Source organism: Lepisosteus oculatus, chromosome 1, assembly GCF_040954835.1.
Source record: "Lepisosteus oculatus isolate fLepOcu1 chromosome 1, fLepOcu1.hap2, whole genome shotgun sequence".
Lineage (NCBI taxonomy): Eukaryota > Metazoa > Chordata > Actinopteri > Semionotiformes > Lepisosteidae > Lepisosteus > Lepisosteus oculatus.
This window is the reverse complement of record NC_090696.1, coordinates 57,654,572-57,676,094: the sequence shown is the minus strand read 5'-3', so window position 1 is coordinate 57,676,094 and position 21,523 is coordinate 57,654,572. Positions and strand designations below refer to the sequence as shown.

The 21,523-nt window shown below is 34.7% G+C and overlaps 1 protein-coding gene across 2 annotated transcripts in view; it reads right to left on the bottom strand.

Annotated features, from left to right (window-relative positions):
• Positions 1 to 669: 669 nt before the first annotated feature.
• elovl6 (ELOVL fatty acid elongase 6) overlaps positions 670 to 21,523 on the bottom strand; it is a 67,218-nt gene continuing 46,364 nt past the window's right edge. Inside the window, exons 3-5 of one of the 2 annotated variants that reach the window (XM_015345289.2) lie at positions 19,008 to 19,159; positions 5,405 to 5,867; positions 670 to 4,617 (exon numbers count right to left, since the gene is read on the bottom strand). In XM_015345289.2, coding sequence (XP_015200775.1) covers positions 5,440 to 5,867; positions 19,008 to 19,159 — 580 coding nt within the window. In that variant the 3' untranslated portion in view covers positions 670 to 4,617; positions 5,405 to 5,439. Of the gene's footprint in view, positions 5,868 to 19,007; positions 19,160 to 21,523 lie in introns of both variants that reach the window. The other variant, XM_006629830.3, reaches the window with a different exon arrangement.

The window sequence follows — 21,523 nt, the reverse complement described above, 5'->3', positions numbered from 1 at the left end:
CTCTCATTGTGTATTTTCATTGAATATCTTGTGTATTTTTGTGTATATCTTTGTGTACAGTATATTGTTGTTGTTTTCGTTCTGTAAAAAGCCTTGAGAAGCTGCATTTAAAGGCACAATATAAAATAAAGTTTTTTTTATTATTATCTACTGGGATGCCTGAAAACCAATGCTATTACTGTATGTCAATATTATATGTCAATATAAAATAATAAAACACATTTCATTATCCAAAATGTAAATTCATAAAGTGAAATTTGCATTATGTACCCACATTTTCTTTTTTCCAGAATTGTTATAGTGTATATACAGTACAGTAGACAGATTTTACATGGTTACAAAATGTACAGTCCACAAATAAAAACAATATTTAATTTATTTTATTTATCATGTGAATGATGTTTATGTATTATGAATGTACAATTCCGTGATGATTCATGTCTTTGGATATGGGATAATGCACTATTTTACTGTCAGTCACTGAGATGTTTCAGCTTCAAGGATTTTTTCACAGTCCAGTAATCTGGATTCAAATGTCTGCAACTCAGCTCATCCATCTATAAATGATGGTATCGAAGCTAAGATGATGTTACTCTAATGCTGCTACATGGTTTCATTGTGTCTTCAACAGAAATGTCTAACAAAGTGTCATAGCAATCAAAGCTGGAATTCAGAGAAAATATTAATTTATTTTATGCAAGAGCATGAATCACTGGACACATCTGCAAAGGAAGTGGAAGACTTACTTGTTCCATCAAATATCACTTCAGGGTAGTCAATCCATTTTAATTAACAACAGGAGTTTAGGTATTGATGCAGAACAAAGTACAATAAATAAAAACAGGCTAAATGGTTAACAAATAGCAGGACTTCATAGTCAGAGTTATATTTCTTTGCTACTGTGTGTTAGCTTTATTTAGATCCCTAATTATGATCTGATATAACGCTTGTAATGTTTTTCTACTTCTATACACACAACAAACAAATTCTTATTTAGTCATATGTCTATACGGTGACTGACAAAGAACAAACAACCCAACACACATGTAAACAATATCTTTCAGGAACATAACCCCCTCTGTTCTTAATAGATATGTTCAAATACAGTAAGACACTTCTTAAAGGTTTATTATTATGTATTTCCATGAGTCATTACCTTATGCACTAAAGTTTAAAGCACAGTAAGCATCTGTATGAATAAGCCTAGTAGTAGACATTATCTGGAAAGAATCCCAAAGAACAATAGACAACGATATGGAATTTTTAAATTAACATTTATATTAAGTCATTACATTTGTAGATGATAGTATCTTCAAATAACTACTCTATTTCTTTGCGTTTTATCTTGGGTCTAATCTCTGGAATTCTTTAAATACTGAAATGTATTAGCATATAATGTTATCTGCATTTTGCCTCAGCATATAAAAGCTTCTAACTGTCCATGCCAGTTTACCTAATGTAGTTTAAGTGATTCTTTTTTAAAAATCATTGTAAAATAAATGTAATCTTTATAATCTTCTTCCATTTGTGGTCAAATTTGTATGGGAGCATTTTTAAGAAGGATCCAGGAATATTAAATCTGGACCCTGTTGTACTCCACAGCATTATAACTGGAGTCTGAAGGACCTTTAACTTAACAAAAGAATCAATTAGATAAAGACAATGAGGCGCATTGTATCAAAATCCCCAAAATCAAACAGTAAGATCGAACCTGGGTATTGATAAGAAAAGCTCTGCCAGATTGAAGCTGTTGTATATCACAGAGAACTATTAGCAATAAAAGAAACATTTAAACACAGAACATCATTAACAAAAATATCAAAGCACAACAAAACTGCAACCACTGCCTTCTGTTCCAGTATAATGCAGTAAAGCAGTGGATTAAAAATGTTGCACAATACCTATACTGTATATAAACATATGCTAATTCAATGCTGAAATAATAAATGACAGATCAATAATGATTACAGTAAATTAATATTAACCTGGAATCAGTAGATGATATGTTAATAACATCCCTCTCTTCACAGTTATGCATTTAATCCCAGGGCAAAGTCTTTCTCCATTATCCTTGGCAGCTAGTCTTAAAGCTAAGTACCGCTGTTTAAAATACTGTAGTCTCTATTTAGACTATTGGCTACTTTGAGTTTAAAAAAATAGATAAAACATAAAAATATAAGAAAGCCTTTTATTTTTGACTACCGCAATAATAAATACGATTTTTTGTCTGTAGTCACATTTATCAAGTACTGTAACTTTCAGTGCAGTAGCAGTGAATATGTGTGAAACACTGATACATTTATAAATATGAAAAAAACAAGAAACTGTAAAACTATGACTTATTTGAAATAATTCCCAGTGTTCTACAATGCCAGTTATTTTATTTCGCTTTATAGAGGAATGTAAATCTATTAAGAAACCAACAAAGGGTAATGGCTTTGAACTCTGAACACTATAAAGTGCTGCTTCTATAAAGGACCTGATTTTTTTTTTACACAAGAAATTTAAAGCTGTTCTCCAATGAGTTTGTAAAGTAACAAGGGGAGCATAATAGCAGCTCTTCAAACAATATCTTCAGAAGCATTTTTGTTCATTTAAATTAGCATTTAACCTTTGAGGGCAGTAAGCAGTCATTTATCATCTTTCCATAAGTAGTCCTCTTTTTAAAGCAAAATATTTTGATAAACTCCAGCGGAATATTTATAGAAGAAACAAGTCTGGCAAATGAATGTCTGAGTGAGAGGTCAAACATTTATAAATCCCACTTGAAGAGTTGCAAACTGTGCTAAAATATTGTGGTTCTTTGATAAAGACTTCTTTGTGCTACCACAACTAGTGTCTGTTCTCTAGTTTGACATATTGAGACTGGATATCTGTTCAGTGCACAGTACAGTACTGAAAATAGTGAAGATTAACTGCTTCTCCAGTTCTACTGTAGCTACTATTTGAAGAAAAAAAAATATATACAGTACAGTATATCAGCTCTCAGAAATGTTTTAACCCGATATTTTTCAGTATCTTTCATCCTCAGAGTATGAGTAACTGCTAGAAATATATTTTTAACACGAACATTTTTGGACTACTATTGTATCTATAAATGTTCACTGGATATCCCTTGGATTTGTTTTGTTTTTGGCTCCAGGTTCAAATTAATCAGGTTCTTCAGCAGTTAATCTAAAGATGACAGGAGAGATGTCTGTCTATGCGTTTTAGTCTTGTCTATATGTATCTTTTTTCATTTTCATTTTGTCATCTCTAGGACTGTCCAATTCGTTTTATGCAAATGGATGTGTATCTTCTTCTGGTGCAACTTGTGCTGAAAACCAGCCTATGTTTCAGAAGTACAAAGTATATGTAAAACAAACATTGGAGTTTTATTCTAATGTTCAATTTCAACATACCAGAGATGCCAAAGTGTTAAAGTGAAGAGCTAATTAAAAAGAAATAAGTACTCATGCAAATTGATTGATTTATTAATAAAAACTCTCTGTATTGGGCCTGCTTTGGATGTACAGTATACAGTAAACTGAAACTATTGTGCCATGAAACATTACAATAGTACAAGTAACAACTTATGTTTAGGAATAAGGTGCCATAAACCTTTCAACAATGCAAACATTTTCAGGACAAATTCGAATGCTAGTCTGATATTGATTTTAATGTATTTTTATAATTCTATATTATAGATTTACATTTTATAATGTAACAATGGCACACCTAAATCAAAGGTTTGCAGTCACTTACAATAATATTAAGATGCCTGCAATATTTTATGTTTGTCTCAGTTGATTTTTACATTGGTTGAAAACAAAGAACACTAGACATCCAAAGTCAACCGCACACAATTGAAGCAATGAAGAAAGGTCAAAGAATTAGTCTCTGAGCTGATCTCTGGGTAAAATGTCTGGTTTCAATTTTGGAACCACTTTATGAACTGTCAGACTTCCTATGTGAGACCAGGGCTAGTAGATAAGCGAAGAGCTATTCAGTAGCAGTGAGCAGATTCTCAATGAATTCTCAATTCCTGAGAACTAAATATATGAATTATCATACAATACTGGAGTTTTATAAACAGCTGAGCACTGGTAAGCATACATTTAATGCTATTTGAATACTTTTTAAAAATATTAGAAGTCAGAAGGCATATTTTATAATTGTACTGGGACACTGTTGTATAGAAAATCAGTCGAGAGATAAAAAGTATTTGAAAATGCTGAGCAGAGTCAGCATTTATCAAGGTTGCTTATACAATCAACCTTATATTAAAAGGCTTCTTTAACAAACTGTACAACAATATTAAGAATGAGACTAGAAAAATGCAATGAACAAGTTAAAATCACCTCAACTATCTCATGATGTGTACTAGATAGACTAATTTGCTCTAGGATGAATACATACTGTAGACTAGATTCATGTGAAATGATAGCTATTTATTTTCATATTTTTATAGAACCTAAAATGACTTGACTGGCGAAGATGATACATTGATTTATCTGTGTGTTATTAGGGTGTTCTAATAATTAACAGTAAAATCATGAGTGTAATCTAAAATTTCCTTTCTTCTCTTGGCTGGTTTATCAGTTTCTTTCATGCTTCTCACATACTGTAGCGCTGAATCTGCAATACACGAACACAAATACACTGTAATTATTTTACACTCCTCAATTCATATTAATTTATATCTGGTTCAGTGCACTTCATACCTGGGTGGGCAACAAAATAATGATGGTAAAATTTACCAAACAAATTTCAGAAGCAGGCATTATAACATACTACCAAGTTAGAATGATGGAACTAAAACTTCAGCTCAAACGTCTAAAATATACTTTAGAACATTAATTTAATTCATTGTTGGTATGTTGAAACTGAAATAACCCCATAATGTGCTTTGAATACAATTGTTATTCATTTAAAGCTTAGAACTCAATTGTCCCATTTTGGAGAGAGTATAATCATAAAAAAAACTATCTTGGTACTGTATAATCATTTAGATTTTTACTTTTGTTTTTGGTGCAATATTAGATATCTTAACATCAAAATCGCAACTTGAAATAAAGTATGTAATCTTAATGGAACCATTAAATAAAAAAAAAACATCAGCTTCCATCAAGTGCTAGTAACTATATCACCTGTCATTTTCTGTTGTTGGCATAAAATAATTTAATGCAGAGCCTGAATATTGGGTGTGGCAGTTAATCTTCTTTTTTTGTTCTGTTTTTATACTGACACAGCGAGTCTCTGACCTCCTTTGGGAAAAGGCTCACACACTGGGTGTTGACAAACTTGCTGTTGGCACATGAGGAAACATAAACTGCGCCAGATACAGCTCGCTGGACCAATTGCTACAAGAGCCACTGCTAACAAAAAAAGCCTTCTTCTCTTGTTGCCATCATTGGTACCGTACCCTGAGCTACTGCTGGAGGTGTTCTTGCTCCCTCCTCATGCAGACTTGCTCATGTCTTTCTTACTCTTGTGGATGTAGGCTTCAAAGAAGAATTGGCAGAACAGCACAAAGTAGCTGAGGTACATGAGTGAGGACCAGACAATGTTCTGCACATGGGATGGGCACTGGCCTTGTTGCATCCAAGAAAAGACCAGGTAGTTTACCACACAGCCCACCACCATCTGTGTGATCTGCGTCAGGGTGATGAACATGGCAAACTTGCGAGAGACCCGAAAACCGGCTGCTCGCAGGGCATAGTAAGAGTACATGACAGCATGCACCAAGTAGTTCATGGTCATGAACCAGCCTCCTCCAGCCACCATGTCCTTGTAAGAGTACCAGGAGTAGAGGAGTACAGTGATGTGGTGGTACCAGTGGAGGAAGATGAGCTTCTGTTTCCTCAGGATGATGAAGATTGTGTCCCCTGCAGGAAAGACAATGTCAGCATTGTTGAAGATAAAACAACAAAAACATGCAACCGAGAGACATTAAACCTCTATCACATAATGCAGATCTTAAAATAAATCAGTAAATATGCAAATCAAATATTTTTACATAAAAATCTCTCATTAAAAAATACATTCATCCTGAAAAAATACTTAGTGTTCTATAATCTGAAAAGTAGCTATTCCAAAGGATTTTCCTTACTATACTGTAGATACACTGATAATAAATATACACTTAATAAAAGTGTTTGAACCTGTGAGCTTTATCCCTTGACTGTGTAACTGCAGCATAATTGACACAAAACAGAAGTTTTACTTGCAGACTTTGTTTTATCACTAGACACAAACACTAAATTCAACTGCTGAAGCAAATTCTCCCTTCCCCAACTGATCTATTTTGTCTTGCTGGTACATATTGGATGCCTTATGTTAACTAGGAGGCTGGTCATCTTCAGTGATTACAGTAGGTCCCCTCCTATATGTGAAGAACTTTGTGGTAAAAAGTGTTATACAGTACATATTCAAACAATTTTTGCTATTAACAAAACTCGGTGCTCATACAGTACATGAAGAAAAATGCACTAATGTTTTCTTTTAACATACTTTGCTATGAAAAGTATTGCTGATTTGGGATATTCTGTACTGTTGCCTAAATCTGGTATTTACTGCTTGATTATTAGTGATAGTTTCCATATCACAACTGTTTCTGCTGGTACAGCTCAGTTACTCTCTCATATGGTGTATGTGACATTTCATCACTCTGTGCATTTTATAGAAATAAAGGTATTTTATTGGTACTATCAAGTATTTTTTTCCTGTAGAACTAACCATCATTACTTGAAATTTTAAGAGTGTGACATCATATGATTATTGCTCTGAGACATCTACTGTAGAAATGCATTTTCACTAGGTTCTAACTTATTAGTATACAAATATGCTCAAATTCTCTCAAGGAAAAATTTCAGAAAAATACTCAAAAAGAGCATCAGCTGTAACATTTGAATTACAAATGATATGAAGATTACTATTTTGAGTACTTAAACTGAATCCAGGATCATTAAAAGTCAATGTTGACATATTTGATCACAATATAATACAAGAGAATAAATCAGAACAAATTCAGATTTTCAGATTTCAGACAAAAAAAGAACTCTAAGCATTGTGACAGAGTAGATAGCACTTGAATATAATTAGACAAAACCCGACCCAAAGATAAAAATATTCACTGTCATTCAGCACTTACAGTGACTTGCAAAAGTATTCAGACCCTTGCAGATTTTCTTGCTTTAAATCTTTAAAGTCATAATTCTTTGAAGAAGGAATTATACTCCACACATTTAAATAAGACCCCCCCCCCCCCAAGAAACAAGTAATTAATACGGAAGAAAAATGCAAAAAACTTGATTGCATAAGTATTCGTACCCTTTGCTGTGGTAAACCTTAATTAGTTTAGGCGAACAAAATTACCTTGACAACAGTTAGTTAATTGGTTTCTGTTGGTATCCAAAACTAGTGGTTCACAATGTTTTAGAGTACAAATAGCTTCATGTCTCTTTGCATTTCCTTATTCACGTAGTGAATTTCAAGCAAATATTCCAAAAATAAGGAAAAAGTTAGAGAGTTAGAGAGTTCAATGGCTAAGATGGGAAAAATGTGCATGAGCCAACAATATCTCAGTAACTTCACAAAGTTAGCCTGAAAGCCAAATCCTACACTGAGTTTGCAACAATATTTAAATGACACTGCACACGTGTCAAAAGTTTTTATGGTCAGAGAAGGCAAATCGGAACTTTTTGATCAAAGGGGTGTTTCAAGAGAAATTTCGGAGGAAGATCAGATCCTAATCTCATCTACATCAACTTTCCTAAGTATAAAATCTTGCCTCCTGAGCTTCCCTTTGCACATATTTCTTGCACCCTTCCTTCTATCTCATCTTCACTCTTTCAGCAGCTCCCTAGCTCCTCGAATACATCCTCGAATACATCCTCTTACCGAACTAAGTACAAAGTTAATGTACATCTGACAGAACCTCAAGATAGTAAGGAAGTAAGGATGAAACAAAATTAGGATGAAAAGAACCTAACAAAAGCAGCTATAAATCACATGCAGGGCAGCCCTTTTTAATGCCAGTTTTACATGATCTCCAGTCCAACACAATTTTCTAAGAGAATGTCTCAACAGTGCTGAAAATATAACACAATGTGCTGATTCTTGTGGGCAAACATCATATAAATAGCACAATAGCCAATGTTTAATAATTAATTAATACTCTTCTGGTAAAGAGCATGGTAATACCCATTTACAACATACCCTGTGTGCATTTAACTTCAGATTCCCTAATTCTGCTTACAGTGCCTTGCGAAAGTATTCGGCCCCCTTGAACTTTTCAACCTTTTGCCACATTTCAGGCTTCAAACATAAAGATATAAATTTTTTATTTTATGTGAAGAATCACCAACAAGTGGGACACAATTGTGAAGTGGAACGAAATCTATTGGATTTTTGAAACTTTTTTAACTAATAAAAAAATGAAAAGTGGGGCGTGCAAAATTATTCGGCCCCCTTGCGTTAATACTTTGTAGAGCCACCTTTTGCTGCGATTACAGCTGCAAGTCGCTTGGGGTATGTCTCTATCAGTTTTGCACATCGAGAGACTGAAATTCTTGCCCATTCTTCCTTGCAAAACAGCTCGAGGTCAGTGAGGTTGGATGGAGAGCGTTTGTGAACAGCAGTTTTCAGCTCTTTCCACAGATTCTCGATTGGATTCAGGTCTGGACTTTGACTTGGCCATTCAAACACCTGGATACGTTTATTTGTGAACCATTCCTTTGTAGATTTTGCTGTATGTTTGGGATCATTGTCTTGTTGGAAGATAAATCTCCGTCCCAGTTTCAGGTCTTTTGCAGACTCCAACAGGTTTTCATCCAGAATGGTCCTGTATTTGGCTGCATCCATCTTCCCCTCAATTTTAACCATCTTCCCTGTCCCTGCTGAAGAAAAGCAGGCCCAAACCATGATGCTGCCACCACCATGTTTGACAGTGGGGATGGTGTATTGAGGGTGATGAGCTGTGTTGCTTTTACGCCAAACATATCGTTTTGCATTGTGGCCAAAAAGTTCGATTTTGGTTTCATCTGACCAGAGCACCTTCTTCCACATGTTTGGGGTGTCTCCCAGGTGGCTTGTGGCAAACTTTAGACGAGACTTTTTATGGATATCTTTGAGAAATGGCTTTCTTCTTGCCACTCTTCCATAAAGGCCAGATTTGTGCAGTGTAAGACTGATTGTTGTCCTATGGACAGACTCTCCCACCTCAGCTGTAGTTCTCTGCAGTTCATCCAGAGTGATCATGGGCCTCTTGGCTGCATCTCTGATCAGTCTTCTCCTTGTCTGAGCTGAAAGTTTAGAGGGACGGCCAGGTCTTGGTAGATTTGCAGTGGTCTGATACTCCTTCCATTTCAAGATGATCGCTTGCACAGTGCTCCTTGGGATGTTTGAAGCTTGGGAAATCTTTTTGTATCCAAATCCGGCTTTAAACTTCTCCACAACAGTATTACGGACCTGCCTGGTGTGTTCCTTGGTCTTCATGATGCTCTCTGCGCTTTCAACAGAACCTTGAGACTATCACAGAGCAGGTGCATTTATACAGAGACTTGATTACACACAGGTGGATTCTATTTATCACCATCAGTCATTTAGGACAACATTGGATCATTCAGAGATCCTCGCTGAACTTCTGGAGTGAGTTTGCTGCACTGAAAGTAAAGGGGCCGAATAATTTTGCACGCCCCACTTTTCATTTTTTTATTAGTTAAAAAAGTTTCAAAAATCCAATAGATTTCGTTCCACTTCACAATTGTGTCCCACTTGTTGGTGATTCTTCACATAAAATAAAAAATTTATATCTTTATGTTTGAAGCCTGAAATGTGGCAAAAGGTTGAAAAGTTCAAGGGGGCCGAATACTTTCGCAAGGCACTGTAAATGTCAGCAATGTCTTGCTTTTCAAAAATGAGTCTGTGTGCCCACTTCAAGTATTCTATCTCAACATAATGGTGACCTGATTGGAATGTTAAGAATAAAATGGGATACTATCTGCCAAGAGATAAAGCATTGTAGTATCAGAAAACAATGATCAGTGTCCTGTGGGACAGCTCAAATGTCACAGGCACGGAATTGTTATTCTTACAGGACACTTACAAAATCATTATTGGCCATAGCACTTCAAATAAAGTACTGTGATTTGGAATTGCAATTATATTATCTTAGAGGCTCAGCTGCCAGAATAAGAAACTGTGATGGCTAGGGTATGAGCAAATACAATGAAGCAAAGCAAGTGTAAAATGAAAATACAATACATTCAGTGAACCTTGAGTTATGAAGTATGGATCAATTGGCTGGCGTTACTTCATCATTCTTAAAATGTCTATTTTAATTTGGGTTCAGGTGCGTTTTTGTTTCGTTACTGTTTATGAAGATATATTAAATATACAGTATGTGCAGTTTTTGATAGCAAAACCTGAAAATGTCTGTGGTCTAAAATGAGCAGGCTTCAGTGCTGTTTGGCAACGGAAAGAAAACAAAGGCATAAGGATTGAAAAAAATAAAATTAAGAAGAGAAAAGGTAAGGAAAATATATGGAATCTGTTTAAATTACCATAGACTTAATTTAATTTTGTTAGATGTCAGTAATCCCTTAAATTAAAATCATAGACCACCCAGGCCGCATCACTCATTAGACATTTTGACACCAGGAATACAAAGGTTTAGGGAAATACCTATTTTGCGTATTCCTGGCTAGTTGTGTACTATTTGGTTTAAGTACTTTGTATAACTGCACACAATGTTTTATTATACAACATTAATTTGCTCAATTGATCTTTCATCCGGAGTAATTTACAGAGGATTCAATTAATTGCTTGTTTTTTGACAATATAATTTGTAACTATGCATGCAGATGACTTTTCTTAAAACAATTTGGATGAGGTATCTTTGTCAAGTATAAAGAAGCCATGTTGCTATCTGGGATTTAAAACAACAGACCAAAGGTCTAACCAACCTACCACAGTGCTGCCCAACTTGCTGAGTCTAAAGAGCTATCTAGGCTGTTCTATACAAATATAACTATTTTCACATGCGTAAACTTGTAACCATTGTAAATCTGTATATAAGCCTTCTGTGTACAAAATAATTATATCTTTATATTATAGTAACAAGTTACATTTAGGCTTTTAGTGCTAAACTACACACATTTCTGTGTACTGTGCATATGATTGTTATTATTGATTGTCATAGAATGATTTTGCAGCATGTGTTAGAAAGTTGTGAATCTGGCAAAAAATTCTAGTGTATATGATATTTTCATCGGATGTCAATTTGTACAGTATGTGTTATTTAGCTGCAATGATTGTTTATATACAGTACCTGTAGTTATATATTTTTTATTTGTGGATGGATTTTGATTTAGAAGCAATATATCTTAGTATTTACAGTAGGATTTATACCAAAAGATTAAATGAATGATAAAATGAATAAATGAGTTGTTTAGCATGCTGTAAGAATAAAACTAACTAGGTACTGTATGTAATTCAGTAATTTTATTAAAATGGTATCACATTGATTTAACTCCACCTATGTTTCAGTCAGAGTTATTTTGGTATCTCCACGTATATACTGTAGGTGTAAATAGTTTTGAGGTGTTTTGAATCTTGCACTACATTTTTTAATTTACTATTGTATTCAAACGCTAAATGCTTTACCAGCTTTGCACACTGACCTGGTGCAATTTGTTCTGGGTTTAAGGTCTGAGGAAGGTTTCCCTTTAAGATTTCCTGTAACATTCATCTCTGTTCTCCTCTCTCTTAACAAGCTTCACAATCCTATCTGATGAGAAGAACACATTATAATGCTGCCACCACTATAGTTGACTGTCACGATTATAGTTCCCCCTCCTTAAGGGTGCTCCAGCCCTTTCACTTAAGACTTTATTCTATAAACCTGCTCCCTATTCCCAGCCCACCTTAAAAGCCAGGCGCTGACGCTCATCCGGGCTCTGCATCTGATTTCCATATCGTGCGAGAACGGGACCTGGAAGCGCCCGGTCCCGTTAAGGTTTTAACCTCTGTTCCCGTTCCTGTTCCCCGTCCGCCGGTTCCGACCCGGCCTTCGTGGTTTTTAATTCTTGTTCTGATGGATCTTCTGGTTTTGGACTTACCCTTGTGTTTTGGATATTCCCAAAGGACTACTCTCTCGGATTGTTCGCCTCGGCCAAACCTCCCCCGTGCACCAGCGCACCTTGGACATGCCCCCCTGTCTTCTGCCCCATATTCCTGCATGACGTTTCCCTAGTGTTTCCTCACTCACGACACGGATTGTGTCGTCCGCATAGGGTCCGGAAAGAACTGTTCGTTACATTGACAGGAGGGATGGTGTTGACTGAATGATACAATATGTTAGGTTTTCACCACATGCAACACTTTGTATTTAGATAAAATCTTACCTGATGACAAAACCCATTTTGCCCCAATATTGTTTAAATCTATTCTTGGAAGCTACATGTGAGATTTTAAATGGATTTTCCACTTTGCCATACAAGCCAACTTTGTGGACTAACAGCGACATTATTGACACATGAACATTGTCTCCCACCTTGCCACCTAACATTGTAACTCTTTCAAAGTCACCATTGGCTCAAAGAGATATTCATGGATCTTGAAATGCTTTTAAGCTCCTCTACTACTCAGTACCTTTATACAACTTTACCCCTGAGCTGTTTTGATAGATCCTTAGTCTTCATAGTTGAAACTTTGCTGAAAATTCACTACCAGACTTAGTAGTGAATAGTAGTGAGTAGTTTAAGGCCTAGACTGGGACCTTAAACAGATACACTAGGTTATTTATTCTGAAATAATGTGAAACTTCTAATACAGACAAAAGCCATTGTTGTACTTGTGTGGCTCCTTAAAGTAATTGTGTGTCTCTCCAGTAATTTGGTATGCCACAGAAAAGGATTTGAATTCTGCAATCATGGCTTTTCCATTTTTCTTTCATAGTAGCTACAGTATTTACTTTTTGCTTTTTTGGCTTTCAATGTATGGAGAAGGTTGTATATATAACAAGTATGAATTGAACTTCAACGTGTCATGACTTCAACCTTTAAGTAAGCAAAGGTGGAAGAATTTGAATACTAAATACTTTTGCAAGGCAGTGCAGTTGTACTGTTTTTGCAGATACAATAACCTGCTTGATTGTACTTACAGATCGTAAATGTTGCAAAACTATATTCTGAAAGAGCATTCTGTGTGTTAATAGCTTTATCTCTACTGTACCTTATAAAACAACCCTAAAAATTAAACATTCATCTGAAGATACAATGTATCTCTATGAAATCAGTACCTTCTAAATGTGATGCTGAAGACAAGTCTGAATATAGGAGAGGTGCCTATGTAGACATAGGGAGAAAAGTCAAATTATTGAAAGCTGGTTTAAGGGCCTATAACAGGGCAGTTGTCGTAACAGGAGTTTGGTTTGACTGAAGCATGTAGGGAACCATATAAGGGTTAATTGGTGATGAGAGATCATGGCAAAAATATGCAAGTGGTTTTGTACTGTATGTATTTGCATGTGTAAGCAAAACAGTTGCATATGGAACAGCGCATGTCCAATAATAAACAACTGGCATCACTTCATGTGCTTAGAAATAGTTATCATTAACATCTCCCTCATTATTAGCACACGGCTGTATCCAAATCAGCCTATCCAAAAAGATAACTGTTGCCAACTGTTAGCAACTAGTGCTCTTAACATACACATGAATTTGTTTTCAGAATGTCAGAACCTTTTCTCTTTATCAGCAAATGGAATGTAAAACAATGTACTGTAGCTCAGTGTACACTTGAGGAGAAGGACTATGCAGTGAGTTACATTTTTGCAATTATCTTTAATTTGATCTTCTGCTGTCTTTAGGTCACATTTGATCAGGTAAAATCTATTTAATGAAAACGATAGGATATTCTAATATGTTTTTTGTGAAAGAGTTATATCCTGTGTGTCATTGTAACTTTCACATTTTTTACATACTGTAGGTGGAGTATCAATAGTATCAGTACATCTGCAAACAGTTTACGTGATTATGAGTAGTTTTATTTGCAGGTATTACCTTAATCACATCACTGCACTGCTTTACAAATTGATAATTGTACACAAACTCCTAAATCATTTCCATCAGTTCCCATTAGGAAAGTACTGTTTTTCCTAATTTATTAAATTACTGCTTCATCCAATATAAAATTTAGGGTAAGCTAGAGCTTATCCTAGCAAGCAATGGGCACATGGGAGGACACTGCCTGGATGGGATTTCACTGCATTGCAGCACACACACAGACACAAACTCACATCAGGGTTAATTTTCCCAGAAGCCAATTAACTTCTGTGGGAAGAAACCAGAGCACTCACAGGGAACCCACTTGCAAATTCAGAGAACATACAAACTCCACACAGATAGCACCCCAGGAACAGGAAGTGAACCAAGAGCACCAGTCCTGCAAGGCAGTAATGCTAACCATTGTGCCACTGTACTGCCCCTTTTAAATTAAATTTCGTACAAATCTTGGGTATCTGCATTTAATACACGTAATACCATGCAATTGTTTACCCAATGACAAATTTGCAAATCTTGAATGTCTTAAGCTAATGCTCAAGTCTTCTCTGCCATACCTAGCTTGGTGTGTTGTATGTTTTCTAACTACAATTATAAGCAGATAGTTTGAATACATTAGAAAGGAGAAGATACTTTTACAATGAATATAAGCTCTTATGCTGATTTTACAGGTCTTATAAAAAGGTCTCGGCAAGAAACTTTTACCAGGAAATCCATGTTTTGCAGGTGTAAAGATGTTTGATATTTAATGCAAGGATGTTGAGTCCTTGTCTGGCAGGGCAGATACAGTATGTCTGAAGGTTTTTGTTAAGAATTTGTTAAGCCACAGCACATAAAGTGCTGGACAAAAGCTGTTAAAGTGGTTCAGTTAAGCTAGTAACCAGGTATTTTAGCTCATTAAGTGCTGAGATGGAATGAAAACCTGTACATACAGTACATTCTCTGTATTAAAGCAGGTATTAAGCAAATACAATAATGCTGTGAGATTTAAGATGCCAAACTGTTTAACTAGATTTGATGCTGATGTCCATACTGTCTTTCAAATGTTTTAAAAGGAGATATGTACAATTCCTACATGTTCATTTTTTTGGCTATTTTATTTCAAACTTAAACTCATTTTAGCTCGCCTGAGCTAAAATCCAGTGGATGTGCTAACAAGGCATAGTGTACAGTATAAGGAACATCAGATATTATATCTTTCATCTGGAAGACTGAATCTCTACATTTTCTGTGACAATACGTCGTGGTGCATCAGTTTGAAATCCCATATTAGGCACAAACCAGCAGTTCCCAACTTTTATCAAAAAGAGAACCAGCTATTTTTGCAGCTTTTACAAACTACTCCCTACAATACGAGTTCTAAAAAAGAAAAAAATGTATTTCTTGAATTGCAGCAAAATAAAAAAAAACTGTAATATTGATTATAATACACTTAATGATGTCTTATTTTATAGTTGCCAGAATCATTAATAAACCTTTTGCTTTCCAAAAAAATGTATAATTAATATATAATGTGCAGCTGGTCTACATTAGCATTGCTCTTCAGCTGCTGTCCCCTTGTAAAAACTCTGCTCTTTTGGCTTCCAGTTCAGCAGGTTTCAAAAGTTTCAGATCACTGGTAACACATCCTTCTCTGGGGTAGCGTGACTTGATGGACCTGCATATAAAACTGTATACTTGTAGCTATGCAACTAACTCAGGCAAGATCAATCTGGTGCTTCCCTACCCTTCCTTGTGATCATTCAAATCTTTCACCCGTTTCTCGCCTTAGTTCTGAAGTATTTTATAACCCTGTATCTAGGTGAAGGGTATCTTAGTGGATAATGTTTGGCCAGAGGTCGAAAATATAAAAAGTGGGCAGTTTTTCTCTGAGAATATGACACAGTAACCTTCAACTCCAGCTACCCTACAAAATCACTATTCTTCTAAAGTTCATTTCACCCAGTAGCAATCATGTAGCATCTACTGTACAGTCTCCAGCCTAATGCTGCAGACCCCTTTGTCTGATCTTACTTGGTTATGTAGTTGGGAAATCAACTCTCTACAAGTGTTGCTGATTTCCCTGATTCCCTGTAAGGATTACTGTAGATACACAGCCATTAGTTAGAGTGATGACACACTGATTCCAGAGCTTTCTTCTGACTTCATCAATCCAGAGTCTTGTTTCACCGCACACTGTTTCTTAATCCTCTAGCTTTCTCTCTGCCTTTGTCTTCTACCAGTCCATACATACTACAACTTCCACTCTCACTGCACTAACCTGTTTTCCACAGCTGTCACCCCATCCTGTTTTTTTTTCTGAGTTTTAATGTCAAAACAATTGCCAATAGTAAATATTTTCACTTCCAGAGTTAAATGCAACCAAGACAAAAATTAATTCATATACCATATGTAGTATACATATATTGTATATAATATACATTTCTTTAGATTACAAAAGGTTTAATTCACTTTAGATTAGTTTTTATTAAAGAATACTGATTGTAATTGTAGACTTTTTTCATTCAGCACGGTTATTTTACAAATGTCTGCTATTTTGCTAAAAAAACTTAGGTTTTGCCTAACCAACATGTTACAGTTCCTTGAACAAGCAACAACATATCATATACTGTACTGTATTTAGAATTTAAGAAGGCTTTTTAATAAAGTTCTCAATAAAAATTATTCTCAAATTGTAGGTGGTAGAAATTCAGGGTACATATAAGGGGTGAACACTCAAAATGTAGTGCTGCAGGGATCTGTAGTAGGGCCTTTGTTATTCTTAATTTATATCAAAGATCTAGTCTCTGGAATAGTTATTAATCTGGTCAAGTTTCCAGATGTTAACAAATTAGGATGAGCAAACACTGGAGAAATAATAATGAAATTCAAAATGATTTAGATAAAATTAATCACAGGGCAAGCAACTGGAACATAACGTTGAATGTAGACAAGTGCAGGGTGTTGCATATAGATAGTAAAAACAAATTATAAATCCAAAATGGAAAACACTGAGCTAGAAATGGCCACTAATGAAAAAGGTATTTATGGTGTTTAGGTGTTTATATTGATACGTCATTTACATTTTCTAAAAATTGTAGTGCTGTTATTACAAAGACAAACAGGCTAAGATTTAGAGTTAAAAGCATATAATTTAAAGTCATGTTAAAATTGTATAATGCAGTAGTAAGGCTTCATTTAGAATTTTGTGTACAATTCTGGTCACTATATTATAGAAAAGTTATTGCTGCTCTGGAATCCATCCAGAAAATAGCAAACAGATATATTCTGGGCCTTAGGGGAAAGTACTACAGTGATAGGATAAAGGAACTGAACTTTTTTTAATCTGGAATGGAGAAGAAAGTGAGGGGGCCTGATACAAGTATTCAAAGTCCCCAAAGGCATAGATAAAGTCACAGCAGATTTCTTCAGAATTAAAATAGAAACAAATCAACTGGTACACGTGGAAATGTGAAAGTGCATTTAAAACTGAGAAAAGGATACTCTTTTTTACTCAATAGATTGTGGGAGTATGGAACAAACTACTCAGCCATGTTGTTAGGGATGATACAATTGTTTTTTTCAAATGTCTGAAAGAGACCCTTCAATCAATTAATCTCTACTGTACCAAACACACTAGATGGGCAGAATGGCCTTCTCTTGTTTGTAACGTTTTTGTTTTCAGACTACTAACAGACATGATTAAGACTTTTTGAATTCTATAACAAAAACATCCAATTCCTGCACTACTTGGAAATAAAGGTACTATGGTGCAGGAACACCATTTTTACATTTTTACTTCATTAAGAACTGGCTCTGGCCACAGTGTCATTTGGGAACCACTGTTATAGACTAAGGTACTTTTACTGACTGATTTAATTTTAACTAGCATTATGCCATTATATAAACAACCAGCATTATATACAGTAATGAACACCTCCATGTGATATTGGTATTTCTGTATCACATTAGGAATGGATTTCCTTCTTACCTTTCAAACTTACACACATAAATTAAATTTACCAAGATGTTCTTAGTCTTTTGCTTCAGAAAAGTATCTCTTAAGCTTTTCTCTCAAACATACCATAAACGGAAAAAGAAAACCCATAGAAACCAGTCTGGTTTACATAATTTTCAATTGGAGTTTACATATTTCCTTTAGAATTTTACATGTACAGTAAATATCAGTACAAAAATTAAGTTTTTTACTAAGATTTAGGCTGCTGCTACTTGATTCTTAATTCAGGTCCTTCTTCTTGAGCGTGAACAGTATTTTCAATTTTCCAGTTGGTTGACACAAACCTGTTTTGATATGAGCAAGAGCATAATGTCCTACCATCCCTTAAGTACATCTAAAAAGATAACATCTGACCTGATTGATATGGTAAAATGTTTCAATTCAGCTGAGTTTGCTCCAGACTGGGTATAGGTAGTATATTAATAATACATTATTATATTATTAATGAATTATTTAATAATGTATATTATGTACAAATAAATAAAATATATGATTAATACAATTGCTCTTGACTTTCCATTTTCTAGATTGATCTCTAGATCTAATCGGCTAAAATCATTTGTTTTATTTAGCATTCTTTTAGAGTCCTTCCTATCTGAATGGATAGGAGCACATCACTACTGCCCAATTTAACCCATAGCACAGCTTTGGTGAACCCATTGGTCACTAAATATCTAGATATGCTCTGGAACAAAATCACTTCCTCTTTTAAAGTAAAATATTGAATGAGAAAACCATATTGCACTTGTTCTAACATCCCTAAAAGGTAGAAATGTATGCAGTAACATTAAAACAAAAAAGAAAACAGTAAAGTGTTTATATAACTAAATATGTGCATCAAAGCTCATATGTGAAAAGTCTCACAGGATGTTCACTTCATGTCTATTGTGACCTATGAAATTCAAACTTATGGTTTGACAGCATTATGATTACATGACAACTCAAACAAATGAATGTTTACTTACCAAGTTCAGGTGCTTTACTGAGGACAAAAGCATAAGCCCAAAATTTGCTGACTGGTCCATTGTAGAAACTCTGATCACACACAGACTGTTTTAGCCCTTTGGCCATCAGAATATATACCATGTATCCTCCAGTTCGGACAGCACCAAAAATACTTTCAAAAAAAAAAGAAAAGAAAACATATTAAAAGTGGATTTACATGAACTGAAGAGGATGATAAAAACATATAAATAAAGCCCAGATATATTGTATCTAGTATGAGTATTAGTGGTGAAACATTTTATAATCTTCCTTACACGTCCAACACAGAAGATTTCAATACTCGATCTGGAAGTAACTGAGGGAACAAAACTGCCTGGACTGAAGGTAAAGGATTAGTAAGCATAACAAAAACAACTGACTGACTGATTGATATTTCATTTGACGGGTAATACAATACTGTGTATCTGTCAAAGCCCTTAATAGCCAATTAAAGAGACTTTGAATAACAAAGCTTTGTTGACAACCATACGATATTTACTTTGTGAAAATAAAGAAAGAGAACAACCTTTGTATGTAATACAAGTCATATTGCACAATGCATATAATGCATACATTTAAAGGTTATCCCATGTGGTGCAGCAATATAAAGTATCATTTTGTGAGGAAGCACATTTTACTCCTCATTGGAAAAGTGAAATACATATAAATGTATACTGTTATACTTGTGAAAATACAATGAAACACATTTTAAATGTACATCTATTTTTGTTCAAGTATATTAAATATACGTATTAACAATGTCTGAAACAAATGACAAAAACAAATATACTGTACAACGAGCTTTTTAACATATCACTTTATCCATGGATGGTTCTAGAAAAATAAAGTGATTAAAGTGATTGACATTTACAGTACTGTAACACTGTCTGTGATTCACCTGAGTGACATTATTAAAAGTTGAAATTATACAGGTGAGATTATATCAAACCTAGACAAAGACATGCTGTTAACTACTAAGTGTACAATAGACATATTTATAGTAAGATTTTCTGGAAAAAATGTCTAGTTGTAAGAACTAAGAGGTCATACAATTTAACACATTTACCCAGATACAGCTGAGTTTACAGACAGGTAAGCAGAGGGGATCAAAAGGGATTTTTTCTGGTTTACTCAAGTTAATTAACTTCTTGTTAAATCATTAGAAGCAATTCAGTAAATCATTCTTCATCAGTCCCAAAACACAGCATAAGAAACACACAGAGAGGAACTGAAAAAGAGACAAGGAAGGCAAGGAAGGAAGACACACAGAGAGAGACAGATGGAAGAAAGACCACCACTTGTCTCTTGCTCTAAGTTCATGCCAGATGAGATGACCTTATTGGAGACCACATTCACAGATTCTAAATAAGTAAATAATTAAAACCTTGTTTATAGAGTTTATTGTCCTTTCATTTAAGGAAAGTCTCATTTCCATTGATGTGAAATGCTAAATGTTCTCTCCTAATCTGTTGCTGTATCATTAGAACAGAATCCCATTAGATTTTGGGCATCTATGCTATATGAAAGAAGATTTAGTACTGGGTTGCAGTGTTTTATTTAGGATAAAAGGTACAATATAACTGTTGTTAACGTGTAAAGATATTGCATAGTATTCCATGTTAAAGGCCTAATATTCTTGGTTTTCTGAGTCTGTAGATAATGGGCTTCCAAGATACCCTGGTTTGTATATAATGTAATTGGTATATGTTTTTTTTGTTTAATGTTCTATATTTGTGTCACTTAGTTGCATTTTTTTATTAAGAAATATTTAATTGTAATAGTTTGCCACTGATTTATTACTCTTTAAACAAAGCTGGGCCAAGAATATGGAACTCGTGTGCGAGACCTCACATGCATCAAATTAGATTTATTTTCTTCCTTGCACACTATTTCCCCCTATAATTTGAAACAATATTTTACCTACTGTACATAATTTCTGTTCAATAAAATTCCAGTGCACCTGCTATAAAAACAATTGTCTTTTTTTTAATTTGATAAATAAGGGATACATATGCTCAGTAAAATGTACTTTATTATTTACATTCTGGATGTCTATTAATGTATACTATACTTCCTGCAGTTATATGTAATGGGGACACCTTCATTGATACATTGTTATGTGACTACAGAAAGTCATTCATTAATATGTCCTTATGTCCATAAAGGATATTTTCCACAATTAGAAATTAGGTTTATTAGTATTAACCACAAGAAGTGGAACATCAGGATTCTGAACCTTTTTATTGAATGTTGTTTATTGAAAGGCAGAGATTTAAAAGGTATAGCCGCATCCCATGGTGCACATACAGTATGGACAGGTGAAGGTACAAGGGTTTTCTGAGGTAATAAGACTGACTGGTTAAACTCAAGAAATATCATTTCATCCAATGAACCAAATCCACCTCACACATGCACCAGCATTTTATAACTATTCATTAGAAAATGTTACAGGCTGGATTAAGAACGATACCATCAGTCTTTAGATTGAAAGCCAAAT